This window comes from Gobio gobio (genome assembly GCF_949357685.1).
Source record: "Gobio gobio genome assembly, chromosome: 8".
Lineage (NCBI taxonomy): Eukaryota > Metazoa > Chordata > Actinopteri > Cypriniformes > Gobionidae > Gobio > Gobio gobio.
Genome location: NC_137114.1, coordinates 56563647 through 56585504, shown reverse-complemented (window position 1 = coordinate 56585504; position 21858 = coordinate 56563647). Strand labels below are relative to the sequence as shown.

Genomic DNA, 21858 nt, shown 5'->3' with positions numbered 1-21858 from the left:
AACATTTCTGACACAATGTATAGGATATTCTACTGTTAGGTTTTTGCTAAAAATTTTAATGATAGATCAAAAGGATAAACAATGCAGATTTATTTTTACAGTCATCTTTGATCATATTTACCAGGGGTGCCAATAATACTGACCACCACTGTATTAGTATTCCAAAGTGAAGATTGAAATTGTATTATTTAATGTTATTTTTATTTAGTATTAATATGTTTTATTATTTTTCGTTATTATTTGTATAATTTACATTGGATAATGTAAAGTCAGACTGTGTTGCACATGTGTCCCAAGGAGAGACATTGATGAGCTATATTTGTTACAGGAATGTGCATACTTATAGACTGATGTCTATGATGTATTGTCAACTGATTCTTTATAAGGAAAGTGGATTGTGCAACATGTAAGCATGACGAATACGCTCTATTTTAAACATAGGACGCATGTTTCTCTTCCTTCTAAGGAAGTCTCTTCCTAGTGAGATCCTCTGTTAAGAAGTACCGTAAATCCTCTAATATAGGCCCGGGCCTTTATTTTACTCAAGCGCATCGCGGTCCAGGCCTTTATTGGAATGAGGCCAGAATTAGAGGCAGGCCTCAATTTCTATTTGAGCAAATCAAACTACCAGTAGAATGATTAAAAATGAGATTTTGCGTCTATTTCAACCTATAAAATACTAGGTTAATTTATTGAAAACGTACAGTTACCATAACATTATGGTATGCATACAGAACATTAACAACAAATACCGGTAATTCAGGCTAAATTCCAGTGTAGAAATATGGTAACAAAAACGTAGCAAACATAGGCTACCGGTAGTGCATTGTAAACACTTAACCATACACGGTGATAATTAGGTTATTGATTCATAACAAAAGGCAACAGACACCTTACCGCTCCAAAGTTTAACCATTCCTGTCTCGTTTGGTTTGAAGTTATAAAAAAAAAAAATCCTCCAATTCTGTTTAATCCTCGTCCTCCTCAGTTTCCTCCTCCTTTTCATCTCTCCCTGTAAACTCCTCATCACTCGCGCCAGCCTCTACAACAAGTTAATTATTGTACAGATCCTCTTCGTCGTCCTCATGTTCCGCTGACCGCTGCGCGTCTGTTCTCATCCTCGCGCCGTAAACGTTAGCCTACCGGACCCGGTGACTGAAGTCTCACGTGCGAGTCAAGAGTGAGGTGATCAGACATCCCAACCTGAAACAAGTCATTTCAGGGAGGTATCTCTCCTAAAATTATGTAGATCACTTTTACTATTTACATAAGCTGCTTATACTAATATTTATGTAAACTGCTTTTATTTATATTTCATTGCAACTTTAAACAGGTCTAAGGAGTTTGTTGTTTTCATGTAGCCTTGGCAACTAGCCGACCTGAAAAATATGCACATGAAATGAAACTTGTTTAACTCAACCATAACATGTTAGTTACAAACTGTAGAGCGTGCAAGATTGTCATTATGTTTATACTTTATACTTTCGTTTTTTGGGGCGAGAGATAAAAGCCCGAAGAGATAAAAGCCCGCCCACACTGACAATTGATTGGTTGACTTACCGAAACAAGCCAATCAGGACGCTCTCCGTCTTACATGCGCTTCATTAGGCGCACACTAGCACACACACGTAAGGTTTCTCGCTCTCTCTCCCTCTCTGCCGTGCGCGCGTGCACAGTTTGTGTCTCGCATGCGCGCTCTTGCTCGCTCGCTCTAGATTGCGGGAGAATTTTACTAATTTGCGGGCATCAGGGAGCTGCTATAAATATGCGGGAGACTTGGGATGTCTGGGTGATTGACATGACCAGTACCCTGTGGTACTTGCATGTTACTATCACATGCAAGCATAATGTTGAGGCCTGCCCAGAAAAACGTTGGTTCTAATAATAGCCCCGGCCGCTATTAGAGACCGGCCTTTATTTACCTTCGGTGACAGCGAGACCGGCCAATGTTGGAGACCCGGCCGCTAATGGAATACAGGCCAATATTAGAGGATTTACGGTATATAACATCCAAATTGAGTGTCCTGCCTCAGATGGGAGAGAGAGAAGGGAGAAGGTAGAGAATCGGAGGAATGGAGAAACATACAGCTGGCATGATACAATAACTTTTCAATGTCTCTACTGTAAAATGACCGTAAAGAGACAGTTTCTTCGCATGAACACCACGTTTATTAACAACCTGTTTTACACTGCGGTTTCCCCGCGTTCCGCCAGACACACCCCCTTGCACTCGTCACTCAGAATTAAAGTAACAGTACACAATACCACATTATATGACATCTCCCCCTTTTTCCTGAAAATAAAGTCAACTATTCACTTCTCCCCCTTTTTATGTTTTTAGAAAACTTTACTTTGACAGTAAACATTGTCATGCAAAGCAAAACAGCATGCAATTAGCTCATAAACATCTCAACATACTGAATTTTGACAATATAACTTTTACTGTTGTGGAAACGGAACAACAGTTAAACTTTCTGAAAACTGCACCCCTTTTCTTAACTAGTTACTGTGCACATAGCTCCCTGGTTCTTTACAGGTCAAGCTTGACAACAGGTTTTCACAGTAAGAACAGTGTCACCTGGTCTCAGTGTTGACAGATTTTTAGCTCCATTTAGACGAATGTAGTAAAAAGCTTGTCTGTTTTTCTCCATTTTGTCTTTCAGCATGACAGACTTCCTGTTTGGCCACCGGGGTTGAAGATTCTTCTCTAGGGTTGGAAGTGTTGTTCTGATTTTCCTTCCCATAAGAAGCTCTGCTGGACTGACTCCTGTAGTGGCGCAGGGGGTAGATCGGTAGCACATTAGAGCTACCAAAGGATCTGTCTCTTTCAGGATTCTTTTTGCAATCTGCACAGCCCTTTCAATGTGACGGTTACCCTGAGGATGGTGAGGACTTAATGTAATGTGTTTGAAGTCCAGTCGCCTAGCTAGTTCTTGAAACTCTGCACTAGAGAACTGAGGACCGTTGTCACTCACCACCTCATTCGGAATCCCGAATCTGGCAAAGATAGCCTTCAACTTGTGTGTGACGTGAGATGTTGTGGAAGGTAAGTGCAGGATCTCCAGAAATCTGGAATAGTAATCAGACACGATTAAATAATTCTGTCCATGATGTTCACAGAGATCTGCTGCAATCCTTTTCCAGGGACGTTCTGGGAGTGGTGTGGAGATCAGGGGCTCTTTCTGTTGTGTATTTCGCAACTCGTGACATATCTGGCATGATAGCACAGTGTTTTTTATGTTGGCCGAAATTCCTGGCCACCACACTGACTCCTGTGCTCTCTCTCTAGACTTTGTAAGGCCCTGGTGACCTTCATGAATCTTTTCCAGAATCTCAGTTCTCATGGACCTCGGCACAACGATTCTCCTTCCCTTGATCACTAAGCCCTCATGCTCTGAGAGCTCTGCTTTTGCAGCTTTGTACTCCCTGGCTGCTACCGGAACTTGACTCCTGTGTTGTGGCCATCCAGCTCGGATCAGCTTGATTACGGCTTGCAATTCACCATCTGCTGCAGTGGCATCTCTGATACAGTCCATTTTATGGGTTGTTGCAGGTATACCTTGTATTAATGCATCCACATAGCACTCCACCTCAGCATGTGTTTCTGTGTCTTTGGGAGTGGCAATTCGTGGGCTCCTTGACAATGTATCTGCAACGACAAGCGTCTTGCCTGGTGCATACTCTGCTATGGGCTTAAATAGACGCATCAACAGTCTCTGCCACCTCTTGCACGCCCACACGCCAGCCAGACATTCCTTCTCGATCTGTGCATATCGAGTTTCTGCATCAGTGAGACATCTGGAGCAGTATGCTAGCGGCTTCCATCCTTCCTTGTGTAGCTGTAAGAGCACCCCCCCCAAGTCCATAACTGCTTGCATCAGCCGAAACAGCAGTGGTTTTGGTGACATCATAATATGCGAGAACTGGTGCCTTCATGAGCAGCTCTTTGACATTTTCAAACGCTGTTTGCTGAGTTTGTGTCCACATCCACAAACTTTTCTGTCTGAGTAGTTCGTACAGCGGCTGGCTGACTGTGGAGAGATTGGGAATGAACCTCCCCAAGTAATTCACCATGCCTAGCACCCTTTTCAGTTCCTGCACGTTTTGTGGTGGTGGTAGCTGTCTGATGGCATCCACCTTTTCTGGATCTGGCCGCACCCCAGTCTCATCAATAAGGTGACCCTGGAACCGAAGTTGGCTTTGTCTGTACGTGCATTTCTCAGGATTCATTTTTAACCCTGTAGACTCCACTCTCTGCAGCACTTGTTCCAGACGAGAGTCGTGTTGTTCCAGGGAAGACCCATAGACCAATATGTCATCCATGAAGACCTCTACCCCCTCCAGCCCTTGAAGTGCCTCCTGCATTTTCCTCTGGAAGATCTCTGGAGCACTCGAGATCCCGAAGGGAAGCCTCCTGAAACAATATCTCCCAAATGGTGTGATAAAGGTGGTAAGTCTGCAGCTATTTGGGTGGAGAGGGATCTGCCAGAATCCGCTGGCTGCGTCTAAGGAAAAGAAAACTTTTGCACCGCTTAGTTTGGCAATTATCTCGTCTGCAGTAGGCAACACGAAATGTTCTCGTTTTACTGCTTCATTCAGTCTTTTGAGATCCACGCATATGCGTGCTTTGCCGTTTTTCTTCAGAACGTGAACCATCGGCGCACACAATTCAGTTGGTTGTGTCACCTGCTCTATGACGCCATTTTTCTCCATCCTCTGCAACTCCTCTTTCACCTTTTGCAGCATTTGAATTGGAACACGCCTCGCAGTGTGTACTGCACATGGCTGTGCTGAGTCTTTTAAAGGTCCCGTTCTTCGTGTTTTTTTGAAGCTTTGATTGTGTTTACAGTGTGCAATATAATATGTGTTCATGTTTCGCGTGTAAAAAAACACAGTATTTTTCACACTATTTACTTATCTGTATACCACTGTTTCCACTGTCCTAAAAACGGCTGGTGATTTCCTTGTTCTATAAAGTCCCTCCTTCAGAAACACGTAACGAGTTCTGATTGTGCCAGCGGTTCCTGTGCTGTGATTCGACCACAGCTTAGCGCAGGTGCCAGCAGTTCCTGTGTTGTAATTTGACAGCAGCTTAGCGCACGTTGGAAAGGTCACGCCTCTTAACGGAGAGATGTATGCGTTCAATAATCTCTACAGCGTCCCTGGGAAAGCCAAACAAAGGTGATTTGACTCCTGGATGAAAATAACAGGGTCTCGATGACATGGCGATAAACACACTCAACGCAACAGTTCCTTTTCTCCACGCGACCGTCCACTTCTCCACGTGGGACAGCAACAAGACCGCGCCCCCTTTTTCGCGTTTCTTTGTGGGCGGAGGTTAGTCTGTTCTACTGCTCTACTGACGTAATTAAAGAAGGAAGTACCAGGATGTAGTCCAAGCCAGCCGTTCGCTGTAGGCTTTGAAAGGGAACTTCTGTTAAATAAAATATCTCGCTTGGCATTGAACTTTGAGCTTTATAATTTTACAGGTATTATTTATGCTCTAACAGCAACATTACACACTAACTAAAGTTTGAACAATGGAATCGCGAAGAAGGGGACCTTTAACTGAATTTTGACAGGGTCAGTTTTTAGCGTGCCATGCTCACCAAGCGCATCATAATTTTCAAGGGCCACTCTGTTCGCCTCCTCCACTCTCCTTACAAGGTTCATGTCAGCAGATAGAGTACGACTCAGCAGGTTATTTACATTGTATCCACGGACCACATATGCAGAAAATGGGTATGACTATCCTTTGTACACTACAGTGGTTTGGAACCGACCCAGGCAGGCTAGCTCCCCCCCAGGGCTATCCAGTGTAACATTAGTTGGCTCTAGTGCATTTGCTGGGACTAATTTTGTGAAAGTCTCCTCTGCCACAATGTTTACATCGGCCCCTGTGTCTATTTTGAATTTTACAGGGGTCGCTCCAATCAGGAGCTGCACCATCCACTGCTCTTCCAGTTTGTTTACATTATAAACGGAGCCCAGAAAATACGATGGTTGGTCTAGACATTCTGTGACTTCTCTCACTGACCTGTTACTGTGGCAAACTCTGGTCCAGTGTCCGGTTCTGTGGCATTTGTGGCATTTACCTTTCTTTGCAGGGCAGCGCTCATCACTTGCATGCGCAGCATTTCCACAATAGCCACATTTTCCATGACTGTCAGCTCGGATTTTGTCTTTAGGCCTGCGCTGTCCTTTAGCAAGTTGCTTACTTGTGCTGACAACTGCTCTGACCATGCTCATCGTCTCGCCTTGCATGCTGACTTGTGTGGCCACTTCCTCCGATTGACGAACAGTCTGGATTGTTTGTGCTAATGTGAGATCAGTGATTAACTGCAGCCTCCGAGAGAGATCTTTATCCAAGATGCCGACCACGATGTGATCGCAAATCATTTCGTCCCTCATGGCGCCGAACTCACAGTGCTCGGACAGCTCGTACAGCGCTCTGACGAATGCTTCTGCTCGTTCCCCTGATTGTTGCACTCGCTAGTGAAAGCATGCACGTTCGTGAATGACGTTTCTCCTCGGGGAAAAAATACTCGTTAAGCTTTCCCAGGACGATTGCAAAGTTATTTTCCTGTCCCTCTTCTGCGAACACGAATGATTTATAAATGTTCTCTGCCTCGCTCCCCATGGCGTAAATGAAACAACTCACTTGCACTTCACCATCCTCTTTGTCTAGCTTTGTAGCCGTTTAGAAGCGCTGAAATCTTTGTCTCCAATCCATCCACTCCGTCGGCTTGTCGAAAGAAAAACTCGATGGTGGATTAAACTTTGCCATTTCCGTCACTTCTGACACCATATAAAATGACCGTAAAGAGACAGTTTCTTCGCATGAACACCACGTTTATTAACAACCAGTTTTACACTGCGGTTTCCCCGCGTTCCGCCAGACACACCCCCTTGCACTCGTCACTCAGAATTAAAGCAACAGTACACAATACCACATTATATGACATCTACTATGTCTGACATATAAAAATAATAAAAATGAGATCTCTTGGCAAATGACTGGTATCCGGTCCTGTGATTCAATCATAACGGGGACACATTTTCAGATCAATTCTAAATTTTCAGATCAACACAAAGTATTTAAAGTATTTAGATTAATTTACAAAAGGTGTGTAATATAACAGAATACATTACTGTTGGGGTAACAATTTAGGACCCAGGACCAGTAGTGAAAAATGAAGACCAAGAGTCAGGAGTCAGATTAATTACAACCCCAAATCAGAAAAAGTTGGGAGAGTATGGAAAACGCAAATAAATAAAAAAAGAAGTGATTTCTAAATTTACTTTGACTTGTATTTCATTGCAGACAATATGAACACAAAATATTTCATGTTTTCTCTGGTCAACTTCATGTCTTCACTTCACTTCTCTATCTATAAGGAGTTTTTCTCTCAGGGTGATTTGGTGAGTTAAACTTTAGCTCATGTTTTCTTGAATGAGAATGTCATTTATTTACACTCATATAATTTCAACTCATTATAATGTTTGAAATAATGTCTGATGTTGTTTCAACAATGAAAAGAAACATTTAAAGAACATATAAAGCTACAAAGGGTTCAATACTTCAATACATTTCAACAAGATGTTGAAACGGTGTCGCGATATCAACATTGATTTGCAAGATTAAAATCTTGATTCACTGAATACATTTTGATCTCTTATAGATTTGAAAGCAGGATCTCAATCCATATTCAAACTGAGCAAAAATATGAAATTTGCTGCAGATGCTGATATTTATATGAAATGGCTTTAAAACATATAATGCAATGCAATACAATGATGATTGAGAGATGAGAAGAACCCTATAGGATTGATATGGCTAGATGATGAGGAGAGATTGAAAGCAGTTGTGTTTGCAGGAGAAGGCGATGGGAAACAGACCCAGCGAGATGATGGACCGTGAGAAGGCCTACATCCCTGAACTCCAGATCAGCTTCATGGAGCACATCGCCATGCCCATATACAAGTGAGAGCTACGTCCTTTCATATGCATGTGACGCTTGTTTAAAGCCCTTATTCATCGAGATGTGAAGCTTTTTATTGCCTTTTTAAACTAGGTGTCATTTGAAAGCCTAAACGGGGTTAATATAGTGAACTAAGACTAAAACTAAAACCATATAAATATGTACAGTTCTAAGATAATAACTGGAATGCAAGCCCCACGTTGTGTGATCTTAAAGAGTGAGATTTCTTTCTAAAAAGGAGCATAGTTGTGAAGACACTGCCTTTTCTAGTGTTTCTGACAGAAAGGGTAGATTTGAGATCGGCCTGTAATTGACTAATTCTGGAGGATCAAGTTGTGTTTTTTTAATATGTGTTTAAATAATAGCCAACTTAAAAGTTTTTGGTACATATCCTAATGACAAAGATGAATTAATGATATTAAGAAGAGGATCTATGACCTCTGGTAGCATCTCTTTTCAAGGTCAAGGTACCATTTATTGTCTACCTTAGGAGAAATTTGTTTTGGATGAGAGAACTGCTGCACATCAACATACACAAACATACATTCCATACATACGTCAATTCATGAAAAACTCTACTCTCCAAACATGATTATTCTTATTAAAATACCTATAATAAAATAAAAAATATAAATTAAAATAAAAAATATACACATAATTATATAATGTAAAAAAAAAAATAATAATAATAATAATAATAATAATAATAATTATTATTATTATTTAATACATGATTACCATAATTAGAGTTGCTCATTAAGCACTTTTATCGACAACGGGACAAATGAATGTTTATAGCGATTATGCTTGCATAAAGGAAGCCTATATCTCCTTCCAGAGTTCATCAACGCATACTCAGAGTACAATACATGTGAGGGGTCCAATATAATCTTGTTAACCTGCTGTATCATAGATGTATCAAAGATTTCTTGTAGAGTATTTAGTGTCCGTACTCCCATTATGTTTCCTGCAACCTTTACCAAATTGCTTATTTGAGCTCTCGTTTTCACCGTCAAATTCCCAAACCAAATAATAATTCCATAACGCAAGACAGACTCAATTGTAGCCTTATAAAAAATATACATAATATTACTACTGACTCCAAATAATCTTAGCCTTCTTAAAAAGTGTAGGCGCTGATGGACTCGTGAACAAACATTTAGGACATGTGTGTGCCATTTGAGCTCACTGTCAATGTGGACTCCGAAATATTTGTAAGAAGCCACCTGTTTAATCTCCTGACCATGGATGACAACAGAGCTCCTGTCACCCACTGATCTGGGATCTATAATAACCTCTTTTGTTTTTTCAACATTGATCAGGAGGTGATGAGCATCACACCAGCCTGTAAACTCCTCCACCGCTGCTTTATACTCATCAGTGCTGGAATCTTTTGTTAACAAGTTCACAATTGCCGTATCATCTGAGAATTTCACTACGAATTGATGTAATTGATGACTGGAGCAGTCATTAGTGTATAAAGTAAAAAGGAAAGGCGAACTTACGCATCCCTGTGGGGCCCCTGTACTACTTACTACCACATCAGATAATACAGAGTTGATTTTTACTTGTTGTGTCCTATTTATCAAGAAAGAATGATACCAAGATATTAAAGAAGAATTAACATTTAAATTATATAGTTTCTCCAACAAAATATGCGGTTGAATCGTATTAAACGCTGAACTAAAATCTATAAAAAGCAACCTAGCATAAGCAGCTGGACTTTCCAGATGCCTCAAAACAAGGTGCATTAATGTTGAAATAGCATCATTGGTACCACGGTTACTTTTATAGGCAAACTGATAGTGATCTAAAGATGGTTCCATTTGTCTTCGCAGCTCTCCTACAACAATCTTTTCCAAAGATTTCATGACATTAGATGTCAAGGCCACCGGCCTATAGTCATTATTGTCCTGAGGAGAAGAATTTTAGGAGTTGGAATTATAATTGATTTTTTTCCAGAGCTCTGGTATTTTATGTGAATCAAGTGAGAGCTGAAAAAGGCTATGCCAGGCTGGTGTGAGCTCCTCAGCAAACGTCTTTAAAAGAAAACATGACATTCCATCAGGTCCTGTTGCTTTGTTAAAATGCTAATTTTGAAAAACCCTTATAACAGTACCTGAATCTATTAATATTCTATCATTACCACTATTATGATTTATTTTACCTAATATTTCACTGCATTCTTTAGAAGTATCAGTCTTAAATCTCATGTAAAACTCATTCAGTTCATTTGCTTTTTCCCTTTCGTAGCAGGCTACCATTGGTTTCCTTTTTGGAGCCATGTTAGTCATTCCCCGAATTGAGTTCCACAGTCCTTTTGTGTCTGATTTTAGCAGATGTTGTTCAGCCCGATACTTATATTGTATCCTCGCTGACCTCAGTTGCCGGTTAAGGTCTTTTTGTGCTGACCTCAGTCCCACAACATCCCCCGACTTGAAGGCAACTTTTTTCAATTTTATAGAATCTTTAATCCTCCGTGTAATGTACGGTTTATTGTTCGGATATGACCTCACAACTTTTTGAGGTATAATTGAGTCCACACAAAAGGAAATATATGCCGTGATTGATTCAGTGGCCATGTTTATATCTGCATCCTGATAAAAAATGTCCCAGTCTGTACCAAGAAAACATCCTTTCAGCTCCTCTATACTGTCATTGGACCACACCTTTACCACCTTGGGTGCTGGTTTGTGGGACTTAAAAACTGATCGGTAAGTAGGGAGCAGATGGATAACGTTGTGATCTGAGTTACCTAGGGAGGGTTTGGCTTTAGCAACATATGCATCCTTAATGTTACCATAACACTTATCAAGAGTATTATCTTTCCTCGTGGCACACTTTATATATTGAAAAAACCCTGGTAAGGACCTCTCCAGTCCACACTGATTAAAATCACCAAGGATCAATAAAGGTGCATCAGGCTTGTTTTGTAAATGCCTGTGAACACAGTCAGTAATTTGACTGGCTGCTCTGCTAATATTTCCACTAGGTGGAATATGCACAGCGCAAATAAAAATGTTTGTAAATTCTCTTGGTAAATAGTATGGCCGTAATGTAATGCACAATAATTCTAGATCAGGATTACATATGCTGTCTCTAATTGCAAAATTACGACACCAGCTTTCGTTAATATATACACAAACTCCCCCACCTCTCTTTTTTCCAGAGTTCTCATCTCTGTCCAGACGTACATGTGAAAAACCATTAATTTGTATTAAACTGTCTGGAACTTCATTAGACAACCAAGTTTCAGTAAAAACCATCAATCCAGACTCACGATACTCGTAACAAACTCCAACTTGTGTACGCAGCTCATCCAGCTTGTTCCGCAGGGAGCGAGGATTGCAGAGTAACACTGGTGGCAACGGTAATTTGCTGGCTCTACGGATACGCTGCCTAACGCCGCCTCTCTTGCCCCGCTTCCTGACACGACAAGGGGCAGGCCTCGGCCGACGCAGTAGCTCCTTAGGTATATCCTTCATCAGGTTGATCGACGGTACCCCGCCACAACTCCGCAGATCCAGAAGTTCCGTTCTGCTGTATAACAGCGGTCCGAAGTCTGCCAACTCATGTGTAGCTCCAAACGCAGCGCAGCTAGTCATCATTAGCCACACCACCATCACCAGTTCCGTATTCCTCCATCTTAATCGTGATCCTTTCCAGCTGATACTCGCGCAAAACCAACTTAATGCATAATACGCGCACAAATTATTGTATTTGCAAAAGAACAAGCACAGAAAAAACAAACAAGTAATGAGCAGCGAGAACTCTCCTCCATGTCGCCTGCAGGGCAGCGCCATCTTGGATTCCAATAGCCTAGTCGGTACAGGGTCGAGCATACATGTTGTTGATTTTGATGATTTAATGAGTTTAGCCAATTCTTCTTCTCCTATAGCAGTGAATGAGTGTGTGTGTGTGTGTGTGTGTGTGACTTTTTGATGACTTGAAAAATGTGTCCCAATCCCCCTGAATTCACCCTATTGAGACTACAAGCTAGCTAAAGTCTGCAAATTGAGCTTATTCGCCGTATTTGAAAACAATCATGTCAGCCATTTCTCAACGAGACGAGCCGGCTGGCAGAAGCCCCTTCCATGACGTGAATTTGCGTCTGTTGTGAAGTGAATGTCACTCGCGAATGAAGCGAGTAAACTCAAAATGTTCAAGCGTCCAGCTTTGTGCGAATAGTGCGATTTATTCGCTTCATTGGCGTCTGGTGTGAACACACCATAAGAGGGTTGAAAAATAAGCAGATCTAGCAGTTTAAGGCCTTTCTGTATGCAATAATGCTATCTTTCCACAACCACAACATCTATCTATCTATCTATCTATCTATCTATCTATCTATCTATCTATCTATCTATCTATCTATCTATCTATCTATCTATCTATCTATCTATCTATCTATCTATCTATCTATCTGTGGTTGACGTAACTCTGATTTTAACGCATCTCTGATGATTGTTCTCAGGCTCCTGCAGGAACTGTTCCCGCGCGCGGCCGAGCTGTACGAGCGTGTGGCCGCCAACCGTGAGCAGTGGGCCAAAGTCTCCAACAAGTTCACCATCCGCGGGCTGCCGAGCAACAACTCACTGGACTTCCTGGATGAGGAGTTCGAGCTTCTGCAGTCGCAGGGCGCCTTCGGGGACGACTCGCACCGCATGAACGGATGCCTGGATGACGACTGCGAAAAACACGACCTGTGACCTCACCAGGGCAAAGGTCATGTGACGGAGTTCCGTCTCGCTAAAAATTCAGAGGAAAGGTTCGTTGTCACCTTTTAGCCGTCGCGTGATGGATGGCGTTGCGCAGTCTAACGTTTGAACAGAAAAATAGAGTGAATTTGCCTAAAACAGTTGCATCCTCAGTGGCCCCGAACTTATTTGATTGATTGAATACCTAAATGCTAAATGAAACAATGTGTCAGCTGAGAGTTCTAAAGTGAACAATTCCAGTGTTACAGTGTTACAATTTTTATTGTTTCAATGCAGCTTCACTAATATAACAGAATCACTAATGCAAACTTCATCGAATTCGCTCTAAAAAGACAGAAAAGTCATTATTGAGCTCCAGTTTTCCCACTGTTTACCAGGAGAAGCTGAAGGAAAACTAGGATCTCTGGATAATTCATCTTTTGCTTTCAACTGATTTCGTCTCTCAGGCGTCAGTTCTCCCTCTTTACACAGGGAAACGCAAGATTTCTCCATTCCCAAAATCCCCAAACAATCATGTGAAATCTGAGCGAGGCAAACGGAGAGTGATGGGAGCGACAGTGTTTGCGTTGCCTTCCTGAGGGACTTTAAACGAGATATACGTCTGTATAAAAACGCTCAGTCTGTCTGTGTACAGTTCTGAAGCTACATGGATATATGGGAATATCTATCTGCGGTGTGTAAATGTGTGTTTGCACAGGTGTGACTGTAAGTGCATTTGCCAAAATCTGCAAAGGAACAGAACGCAGAGAGGGTGATGATGTATGTTTTATGAACAATATGAGTTTGCTTGGGCTAGTTTTTCTCTCACGGGTCGCCAATATTAACCTGAGTGTGAATTCTGCAGACCTATTTCACCCTAAAATCAAAAGAATAACATAAACGATATTTTGCTTAAGCCTTTTTTTAGGACCATTAAGATTTTTCTCATAAACCCTGTCCTGTCCTTAATCTAATGAATCACACATCAAATTACTTATTAAATAAAATATGTCATACATAGTAAAACCACTAGATAAACAGGGTTGAGAAAACCTTGTACTCATTTTCAGGTATAATCACTTTTTTTAGGTATTGCATTTAGAGTTATATTTAGACATTATCAAAGACTAATTTTTGTCACGGTATGGATTTGATTTTTAAATATTCTGGTTCAAATAACTGGTAAACAGTCTGAGCATTTGTTTGTGTGTGTGTGTGTGTGTCTGTAATTGATGCCATAGTGCAAAAATATTAATGGTCCTAAAAACGTCTACATGCAAAACACTTGGGGTTACTTGACTGTAACCCTGTTCCCTGATAATGCGGAACGAGATGCTGCATAAGCTTATGCAAATGAGAAATGTCTTTGACATAACCAGCTGTGAAAATAGTGTGAAAACACGTCAATGAAATTGACCCGGAGGTATTTATAGCCTCGGCCGGTGACGTCATAGGCGCACCTGCTGCGCGAGGCTATAAATAGATGAGCTTCAGCTGGAGCAAACCAGATCTTCTTTGTTTGAAGACCAGGGGCCTCATTTATAAAACTTTGCGTAGGATTTGCGTCAGAAGTGGCGTACGGATGAAACATAGGACGTGCGTACGCACAGAAATATTCGGATTTATAAAACCGTGCGCACGCACATCCTACGCAGTTTTCCCTTAATAAATCACAATCAATTCTAAATGTAGCGCAGCTTTTGCGGCTTCATGTCACGCCCATAGTTGCCCATAAATAGTCCGTGAAACGCCCACAAATTAATATTCATCGATTGCGAAATCATGGCAAATACAGAGAGGAAATCAAAAAAACTTAACTTCACTCAATGTGAAGTAGAAATTATCGTTGGCGAGGTGGAAAAGAGGAGAAAAATATTTTTTGGAGGGCACAGTGTGGGCATTACTAATGCCAAAAAGGCACTTGAAGTGCAAAAGGTTGCAGACGCCGTAAATGCTGTAGCCTCACAACCTCGGACCGTGGCCGAAAAAAAAAGAAATGGTCGGACATCAAAGTCGAGGCAATAAAGCGTCTAGCGCTCCATCGCCAGAGTGTGTCTGCCACGGGTGGGGGAGACGGGACACCGGAGCGGACCCCTCTTGATGAGAGACTGGCGGCAATTATTGGGGAATCCCTATTAATCCCTATCCCTATTATCTACGTGTAAATGGGAAATAGTTCAGTGCAAATGTAATTTCTTGCAGCTTTCTGAATGGTTGAGACATACGTCAGTTATTTTATCGAAAATAAAACAAACTAAAGGCATTTGCATGATTACCATGATTCCGTAGCTGATGAAGAAATTTTTACTATGAAAACAACTTTCCCCAGTGGACCATTAATACATCTATCTATCTATTTATCTATTTATCTATCTCCCTAATTATCTATCTATCTGTCTATCTAATTGCATCTATATCTGCTCCGCCAGACGGACACATTGACGAGAATATCAGTTTTGTACATTATTTCGTTCTGTTTACCATATTATATATGAGGATGAATTGCATAACATGCCAATATTGTTGCAGAACATATTTCAGTTTTTTTTTTTTTTTGCATTTCTGTTGTAATTTTCGTTTGATTTTGTTTGTTTTACACTGCAGATCGATCAAACGGGTGTTCGTGTAGGCTGTTAATTGTAATACTTGTTTTGTGAAGTCTTCAAGTTATTTATGAGAGGCATAGCCTATTGCCATTTCTTTTACACAACGGTCTACAGTTTCACACACTTTCACGTGTTTCTTCCATCTGCCGACGGTGTCGCCATTTCTCATTTCATCCGTTTTTGTGCGTACGCCTGGGTCAGAGCTTGCGTGAAGGACCGCACATTTTCCCGTCAAGTTTGCTTTTTATAAATACCAATTATTGCGTAGAGAGCGGCGTACGCCTTCTTTTGTGCGTACGCAACGTTTATAAATGAGGCCCCAGTCCTGAAGCATCATCAGCACGGCCTAGCAATGCAGCATCTCGTTCCGCTGTATCAGGGAACAGGGTTACAGTCAAGTAACCCCAAGTGTTCCCTTTCAAAAGCTACACTCAATGCTGCATAAGCTTATGCAAATGGGAACGAGAATACCCACGCCACCATGCTTGATGGTGCCTGGACCCCTTACGGTTGTGTAGGTGTGCACAAGAACGCAAGAAGCCTCAGGCATTAGCCTGTGATGTCGACTCAAGGACATGAGAGCCCGGAGTGGCATGAGCATCCAAGCTATAAAGTCTTATGAATGTGTGCGGAGAGGACCAACCTGCCGCATCACAAACACTTTGTAAGGGAGCACCCCTTGCTAACGCAGTAGAAGAGGCGACACCCCTGGTGGAGTGAGCCCTTAATCCTATAAGCGAAGCTTGACCGCACACCTCATAGGCAAGAGCAGTAGCATCCCTGACCCAATGTGACATTGTTCGGTGGCGGCAGAACCTCTGTTACGGCCCCCATGGCAAACAAACAGTTGCTCTGACTTACGCCACTGGCTAGTGCGGAGGACGTAGGCCTGAAGAGCATGGATTGGACACAGTCTATGAAGTTTCTCCTGATCCGGCGTTGTGAACGGCAGAGGGCAGAAGGTTTCAAGAGTGACAGGATGTACAGTCGCCAAAGGAACCTTAGGCAGGTAGTCAGGGTGGGGATGCAAAATCACTTTCACCAAACCTGGGGCAAAGTCTAAGCAGGATGGCGATATTGACAGAGCCTGCATGTCCCCAATTCTTTTCAGAGAAGTTATAGCCATAAGAAAAACCATCTTTAGAGTCAGAAGTTTGTCAGACGCTGATTCTAGAGGTTCAAAGGGGGTCTCAACCAGACCCTCGAGGGCTAAAACTCTTAAAAAGCTCTTAATGGAGGCCACAACTGCCTGGCACAACAAAGTGAGCAGGCAGAAGATGCCTCCCAAGCGGCACCCCATCCACCAGGGCATGGCAAGCCAAAAGAGCGGCCACATAAACCCTGAGAGTGGAGGGGCAAGCTAATGTTTCAAAGGGGGTCTCAACCAGACCCTCGAGGACTAAAGCTAAGTCCCATGAAGGGATCTTGGTTCTAACAGGTGGCCTCAACCACCTACCCCACGAATGAAGCGAGCGAGTAGAGGATGTCTCCCGAGCGGCACCCCATCCACCAAGGCATGGCAAGCCGAAAGAGCGGCCACATGAACCCTGAGAGTGGAGGGGCAGGTGCCTGATGACAACTTTTCTTGCAGAAAATCCAGAACTGAAGTAACCTGGCAGTTGACTGAATCTACATTGTGTCGTACACCACCTTTCAAAGACACCCCATTTATTAGCATAAACTTTCCGAGTGGAGGAAGCTCTAGCACTTAGGATGGTCTCAATAACTGCAGGCGAAAGCCCCGTGTCCCTCAGTTGGTGCCCTTCAGGGGCCAAACATGAAGGTTCCACAGGTCGGGCCTGGAATGTAATATCGTGCCCTCTGCCTGAGACAGAAGGTCCCTCCTCGCCGGAATCGCCCAAGGCGAGCCGTTGAGGAGAGACACTATCTCCGAGAACCAAACCCTGTTCGACCAACGCAGCACTATCGATAAGAAGCAAGACCCTTGTTGGCGAACCCTGGCTAGAACTCCCAGGAGCAGAGCGACTGGAAGGAGGGCATACAGACGCATTTTGGGCCATGTATGAACCATCACATCCAGACCCAGCGGGGCTGGGTGACAGAGAGAAGCAGGGACATTGCGCTGTCTGAGAAGAGGCGAAGAGGTCCACTCCCTGTGGTCAGCTCTGTAAAATCTGATCCAGATCTGCTTGACTACTTCTGGGTGGAGTTTCCACCCCCCCATCTGTAACTCTGTCTGGACAGTAAATCTGCTCCCACATTCAACCGCCCTTGAATGTACACTGCTCGAGTGACAGGAACTTGTTCTGAGCCCAGAGAAAAATCTGTCTCGCTATTCTGATAGCGTGAGCACAGACCCCCCTGGTGATTATATATGAGATATTTAGCTGTACTGTCCACCCGCACTAGGACATGACAGCCCCTCAATTGGGGGAGAAAGTATTTCAGGGCCAGAAATACAGCCGTCAACTCGAGGCAGTTGATGTGCCAACTGAGTTGATGACCCTCCCATTCCTGTTGGGCTGGACGACCACTTAAGGCCACACCCCAGCCCGTCAGGGAAGCGTCCGTCGTTAGCAACTTGCGACGACAAGGTACGCCTAGAGTGGGACCCAAGGCAAAAACCGGGGTCTGAACCACATAGTTAGTGTACGAAGCCACATGGCGCGCCACTTTATTTGCCTGAGGATTGGCCCTAAGTCCTCTGGCTTTGAGCCACAACTGAAACGGTGTTATGTGCAACAACCCCAAAGGGAAACCCGTGGATGCTGATGCCATTAGACCTAACACTCTGGTGCTGATGATCAGTAAGATCTTGGTCTTGCCTGACTTTGCTCAGGGAATACTGAATGGTCTTGATTCAAGCGGGAAACTGTTGTGCCCACCTTGTGACCAAAAACCGAACAAACCCTAGATAAGTCGTTCTCTGGGCAGGAGAAAGAACACTTTTCTTGGTGTTGAGTCTCAACCCAAGAGAAACTAGATGAGCTAACACACTGTGTTGAAGCACCATCTCATGTGATTGTGCTAATTTTAGCAATCGCCTCTGTAATTCAAAATTTGAATGCCCCGGAATCCCAATGGAGCCGGTAATACATCCATACATTTCGTATACGTGCGGTTACAAGGCTAGCCAAATGGAAGACCCGAAATTGGTAAGCTTTTGCCCCCAAGAGCGAACCTCAGGAACTTCTGTGTTGTGGCAGACTTTATATGCGAATACATGCGTCCTTCGGATCAATCGTGCCGAATCCAATCAAAATGTTGATTATGCGACACGACCGCCTTCACTGTAACATCTTGACCTTGAGTACTTTAACTGCTTCACGGTTTAAGACTTGAAGATCTGAGATTGGACCCCCCACCCCCCCCCCCACCCTACTGGGGACCAGGAAATAACTGCTGTCACTTGTGACAGTACGAACGCCAACTCCGCCTTCACGGAAGTGGAGACCATGCCGTTCAAACACGGAGGACGACAAATAAATTAGTTTACTAATTTTTACTGTGCTTAACACCCATGCAGAAACGCCTGGCAGAAGTTCACACGCTGCCTGAGACTCTGAGAGTGACAATTTTAACACTTCCTGTTGTGGGGATGTTAGACGTTCTATGTCCTGGATGATAGCAGGATTTAAACACTGAACGTCTAACATTTCACTGGAAACCACTGCCCCCCCGAATCACCAGAGGCGGCGGGGATGGAGTGGTTTTGAGGATAACGGGGTGGGGCGAGCAAATGTTTGACACGCCCTGTCCCGTAGGGGGCAGACTGGGCACCAGACCACCGGACTTCTTATATTGATGACAGTCCCGAGGTCTGCCCTGGGAGGTTGTTGAGGATGACGAGCCGGTCTCCAGTCTTTACGAGGGAGAGCACGACTCGCCACACTCTGCTTATTACCCCCCTAAATCTTGAAGGACTGAAGAGAGGTTGTGTGGCTGATAGCCCCTCCCCTTGAGTGCATTGAGGAAGAAACTGAGTGAACACTTCATGTTTCTTCCACTCCTTTAAATCTGGCCACTACAGAGTTAACTGAGTCACCAAATGAAACACTCAAATCCTTCAGAAGGTCAGACTGATATGCCTGCAAGACAGCCATAGTGTGCAGCGCAGCACCAGCCTGTCCCTTTATATTTATTATTCTTATATAAATCATATACAATATATATTCCATATAAAATAATATATATATATATATTCCATATAAAATAATATACAATATATAATTCATATATATAAGCTTTGCCCATGACAGCCGACGTTTATTTTCTACATGGCTTCTTGGGGAGGTATGTCTCTTTAATGAAAATGCAGACCCAGGCGAGAGATAGCTCGTGAGCGTCTCCCACCTGGGGTATTCTCACATATCCACGCTATTTCGCACCCATGATAGTCGAAAATGTCGAAGTCAAGGGTACAAAAACACGTGAAGTAAATGTTTTTTCTAGACAGAAACCTCAAGCTCACTGCGTTCGGGGATCTCTCATTCACGGTACCAGACAAACTGCCCTGGCCACCGCGCGAACAACCACCTCGATAAATTCCTCGTATGGATTCACTATCATGTGAGGAACGATCGCAGGCCGGCTGCTCGAGGTCCGCGGACCCAGAGATTCATCATCATTCCCCGCGCGAGCCGAAGAAACGCCGGAGCGCGCTTCGGGATCACGCGGGGAAACATACATTTGTTGAGCGAGCAAGTGAAAGGGACGGACCCGTCTCCTGCTCGTCAACAAACCCATTCGAGAGCTCCGAAAACTGGTGCGGACTGAAAGTAGCCCAGACTAGCATAAAGCATTCTAACTGCAAAGGCTTGCAATGCTCGCACTCGTCTGACTCAATGCAGCGACCGCATGCTCTTCCCCAAACACACACAGCAATAAACGTGCACATCCAGTTCTATTTGTAAGAGAACATGGATATACAGCGTTTTACTCTGCTGACTCGTTTCCAACTGATTAGATTTAACTAGAACTCTTTCCACTAATGTTCCTTTGTAACAGAGATGAGAAAGAGAGAGAAAAATCTGCACACTGCCATGTTGAAAACTAACTCCTAACAAAGATCTCAAGTTGAGTCTTGAAAGAGAGAGAGAGAATTTTTTTTTTTTTTTCAGAGACTTTGTAACACACCATAACACAGAGTTGGTCTGAAAACAAAAAGACCTGGTTTGCTCCAGCTGAAGCTCATCTATTTATAGCCTCGTGCAGCAGGTGCGCCTATGATGTCACCAGCCGAGGCTATAAATACCTCCGGGTCAAATTTCATTGACGTGTTTTCACACTATTTTCACAGCTGGTTATGTCAAAGACATTTCCCATTTGCATAAGCTTATGCAGCATTGAGTGTAGCTTTTGAAAGGGAACTTCTATTTTGGTCTTGATTTTAGATGAAATATGTCAGTTCCGGGGGGATTGTACTGATGTTTGACTGTAAGATTTCTGCGAGTCTGACGTTTCTCTCTTTGTGATCAGAGCTTAACGTAAAACACACGAGTAAAAACTACTGTTTCACTGAGCCAGAGATCCAAACACACACCTTCTGCTTCAAGATACACTAGCTGTGAAGATTTGTGTTTTAGATATTTATGATAAATCATAACAGGTAAAAGTTCAATGTGACCATGTAAGGAAATGTTATGGATTTCTGGCTTTGAACATTTAATTTTTTCTAAAGATTTCTGCTGTTTTTCAAAGAAAAAAATACATATATTAAAAAAAAAAACCATGCTGGCAGTCAACTTTAAATAATTTAAATGGTTTCTTATAGAGTTTCTTATTTCTCCATTGTATTTTAAGTTGATTATTACAGATATGATGCTATTGTTTTCTTGTGCAATAAGTGGTTTCCGCGTCGCCTCGTGTACATAACATCCATTTCTACAGGATTACTTTTTACACACACTTTGATTCTATTTTCTGGTATTTGTACACGTTTGTACTGTAGGTGACGGTAAATAACATTGTTTTTCTTTTGTTTGGAATAAAAACGTTCTCTCGTGTCACTTCTGATGTGAAACGCTCTTTCTCATGACCGAATCTCTCACTGATGCTTTGGTTTCGGCTTCACTAAATCAAACAAGTTTATGAGTTTCATCAGATTAGAGGTTGAAGAATAGAATTAGTTCTTATTTTCTGATGGAAGACAGTAAAATTAGTTAACATGAACTAACGATGATCAATACATCTTGAGCATTAATTTGTTTTAACATTTTCTAATATTACTAAAACTAAACATTATGGCCTGGTTTCAGTTCCAAGAGAAATACATGTAAACGTCATAATAAAAGCCAACGGTAACACTTTACAATAAGGTCTCATTTGCATTAACTAACAATGAGCAATATATATATGGTAACACTTCAGTATGGGGATCACATATTCACTATTAACTACAACTTTTGCCTCAATAAACTCCTAATTTACTGCTTATTAAGGTAGTTTTTTCAGCATTTAAGTTTACGTATTGGGTAGGATTAACGGATGTAGAATATGGTCATGCATTAATATGTGCTTTATAAGTTCTAATAAACAGCCAATATCCTAGTAATATGCATGCTAATGAGCAACTAGTTAGTAGCGAGAATTGAACCCTAAAATAAAGTGTTACCC

At 42.6% G+C, this 21858-nt stretch overlaps 1 protein-coding gene across 1 annotated transcript; it reads left to right on the top strand.

Annotated features, from left to right (window-relative positions):
• The first annotated feature begins 7407 nt into the window (after nt 1-7407).
• LOC307130055 (cGMP-dependent 3',5'-cyclic phosphodiesterase-like) lies at nt 7408-12787 on the top strand. The gene is made up of 3 exons (XM_079822916.1): nt 7408-7422; nt 7878-7984; nt 12454-12787. Exons 2-3 carry the CDS (start codon nt 7887-7889, stop codon nt 12686-12688), a joined length of 333 nt encoding a protein of 110 aa, XP_079679042.1. The 5' UTR covers nt 7408-7422; nt 7878-7886; the 3' UTR covers nt 12689-12787.
• Nucleotides 12788-21858: the final 9071 nt, after the last annotated feature.

Coding starts and splice junctions, on each gene's coding strand:
- LOC307130055 (XM_079822916.1), top strand. CDS start 7,887: ATGGGAAACAGACCCAGCGAGATGATGGACCGTGAGAAGGCCTACATC. Junction 7,985..12,453: donor ATCGCCATGCCCATATACAA/GTGAGAGCTACG, acceptor GATTGTTCTCAG/GCTCCTGCAGGAACTGTTCC.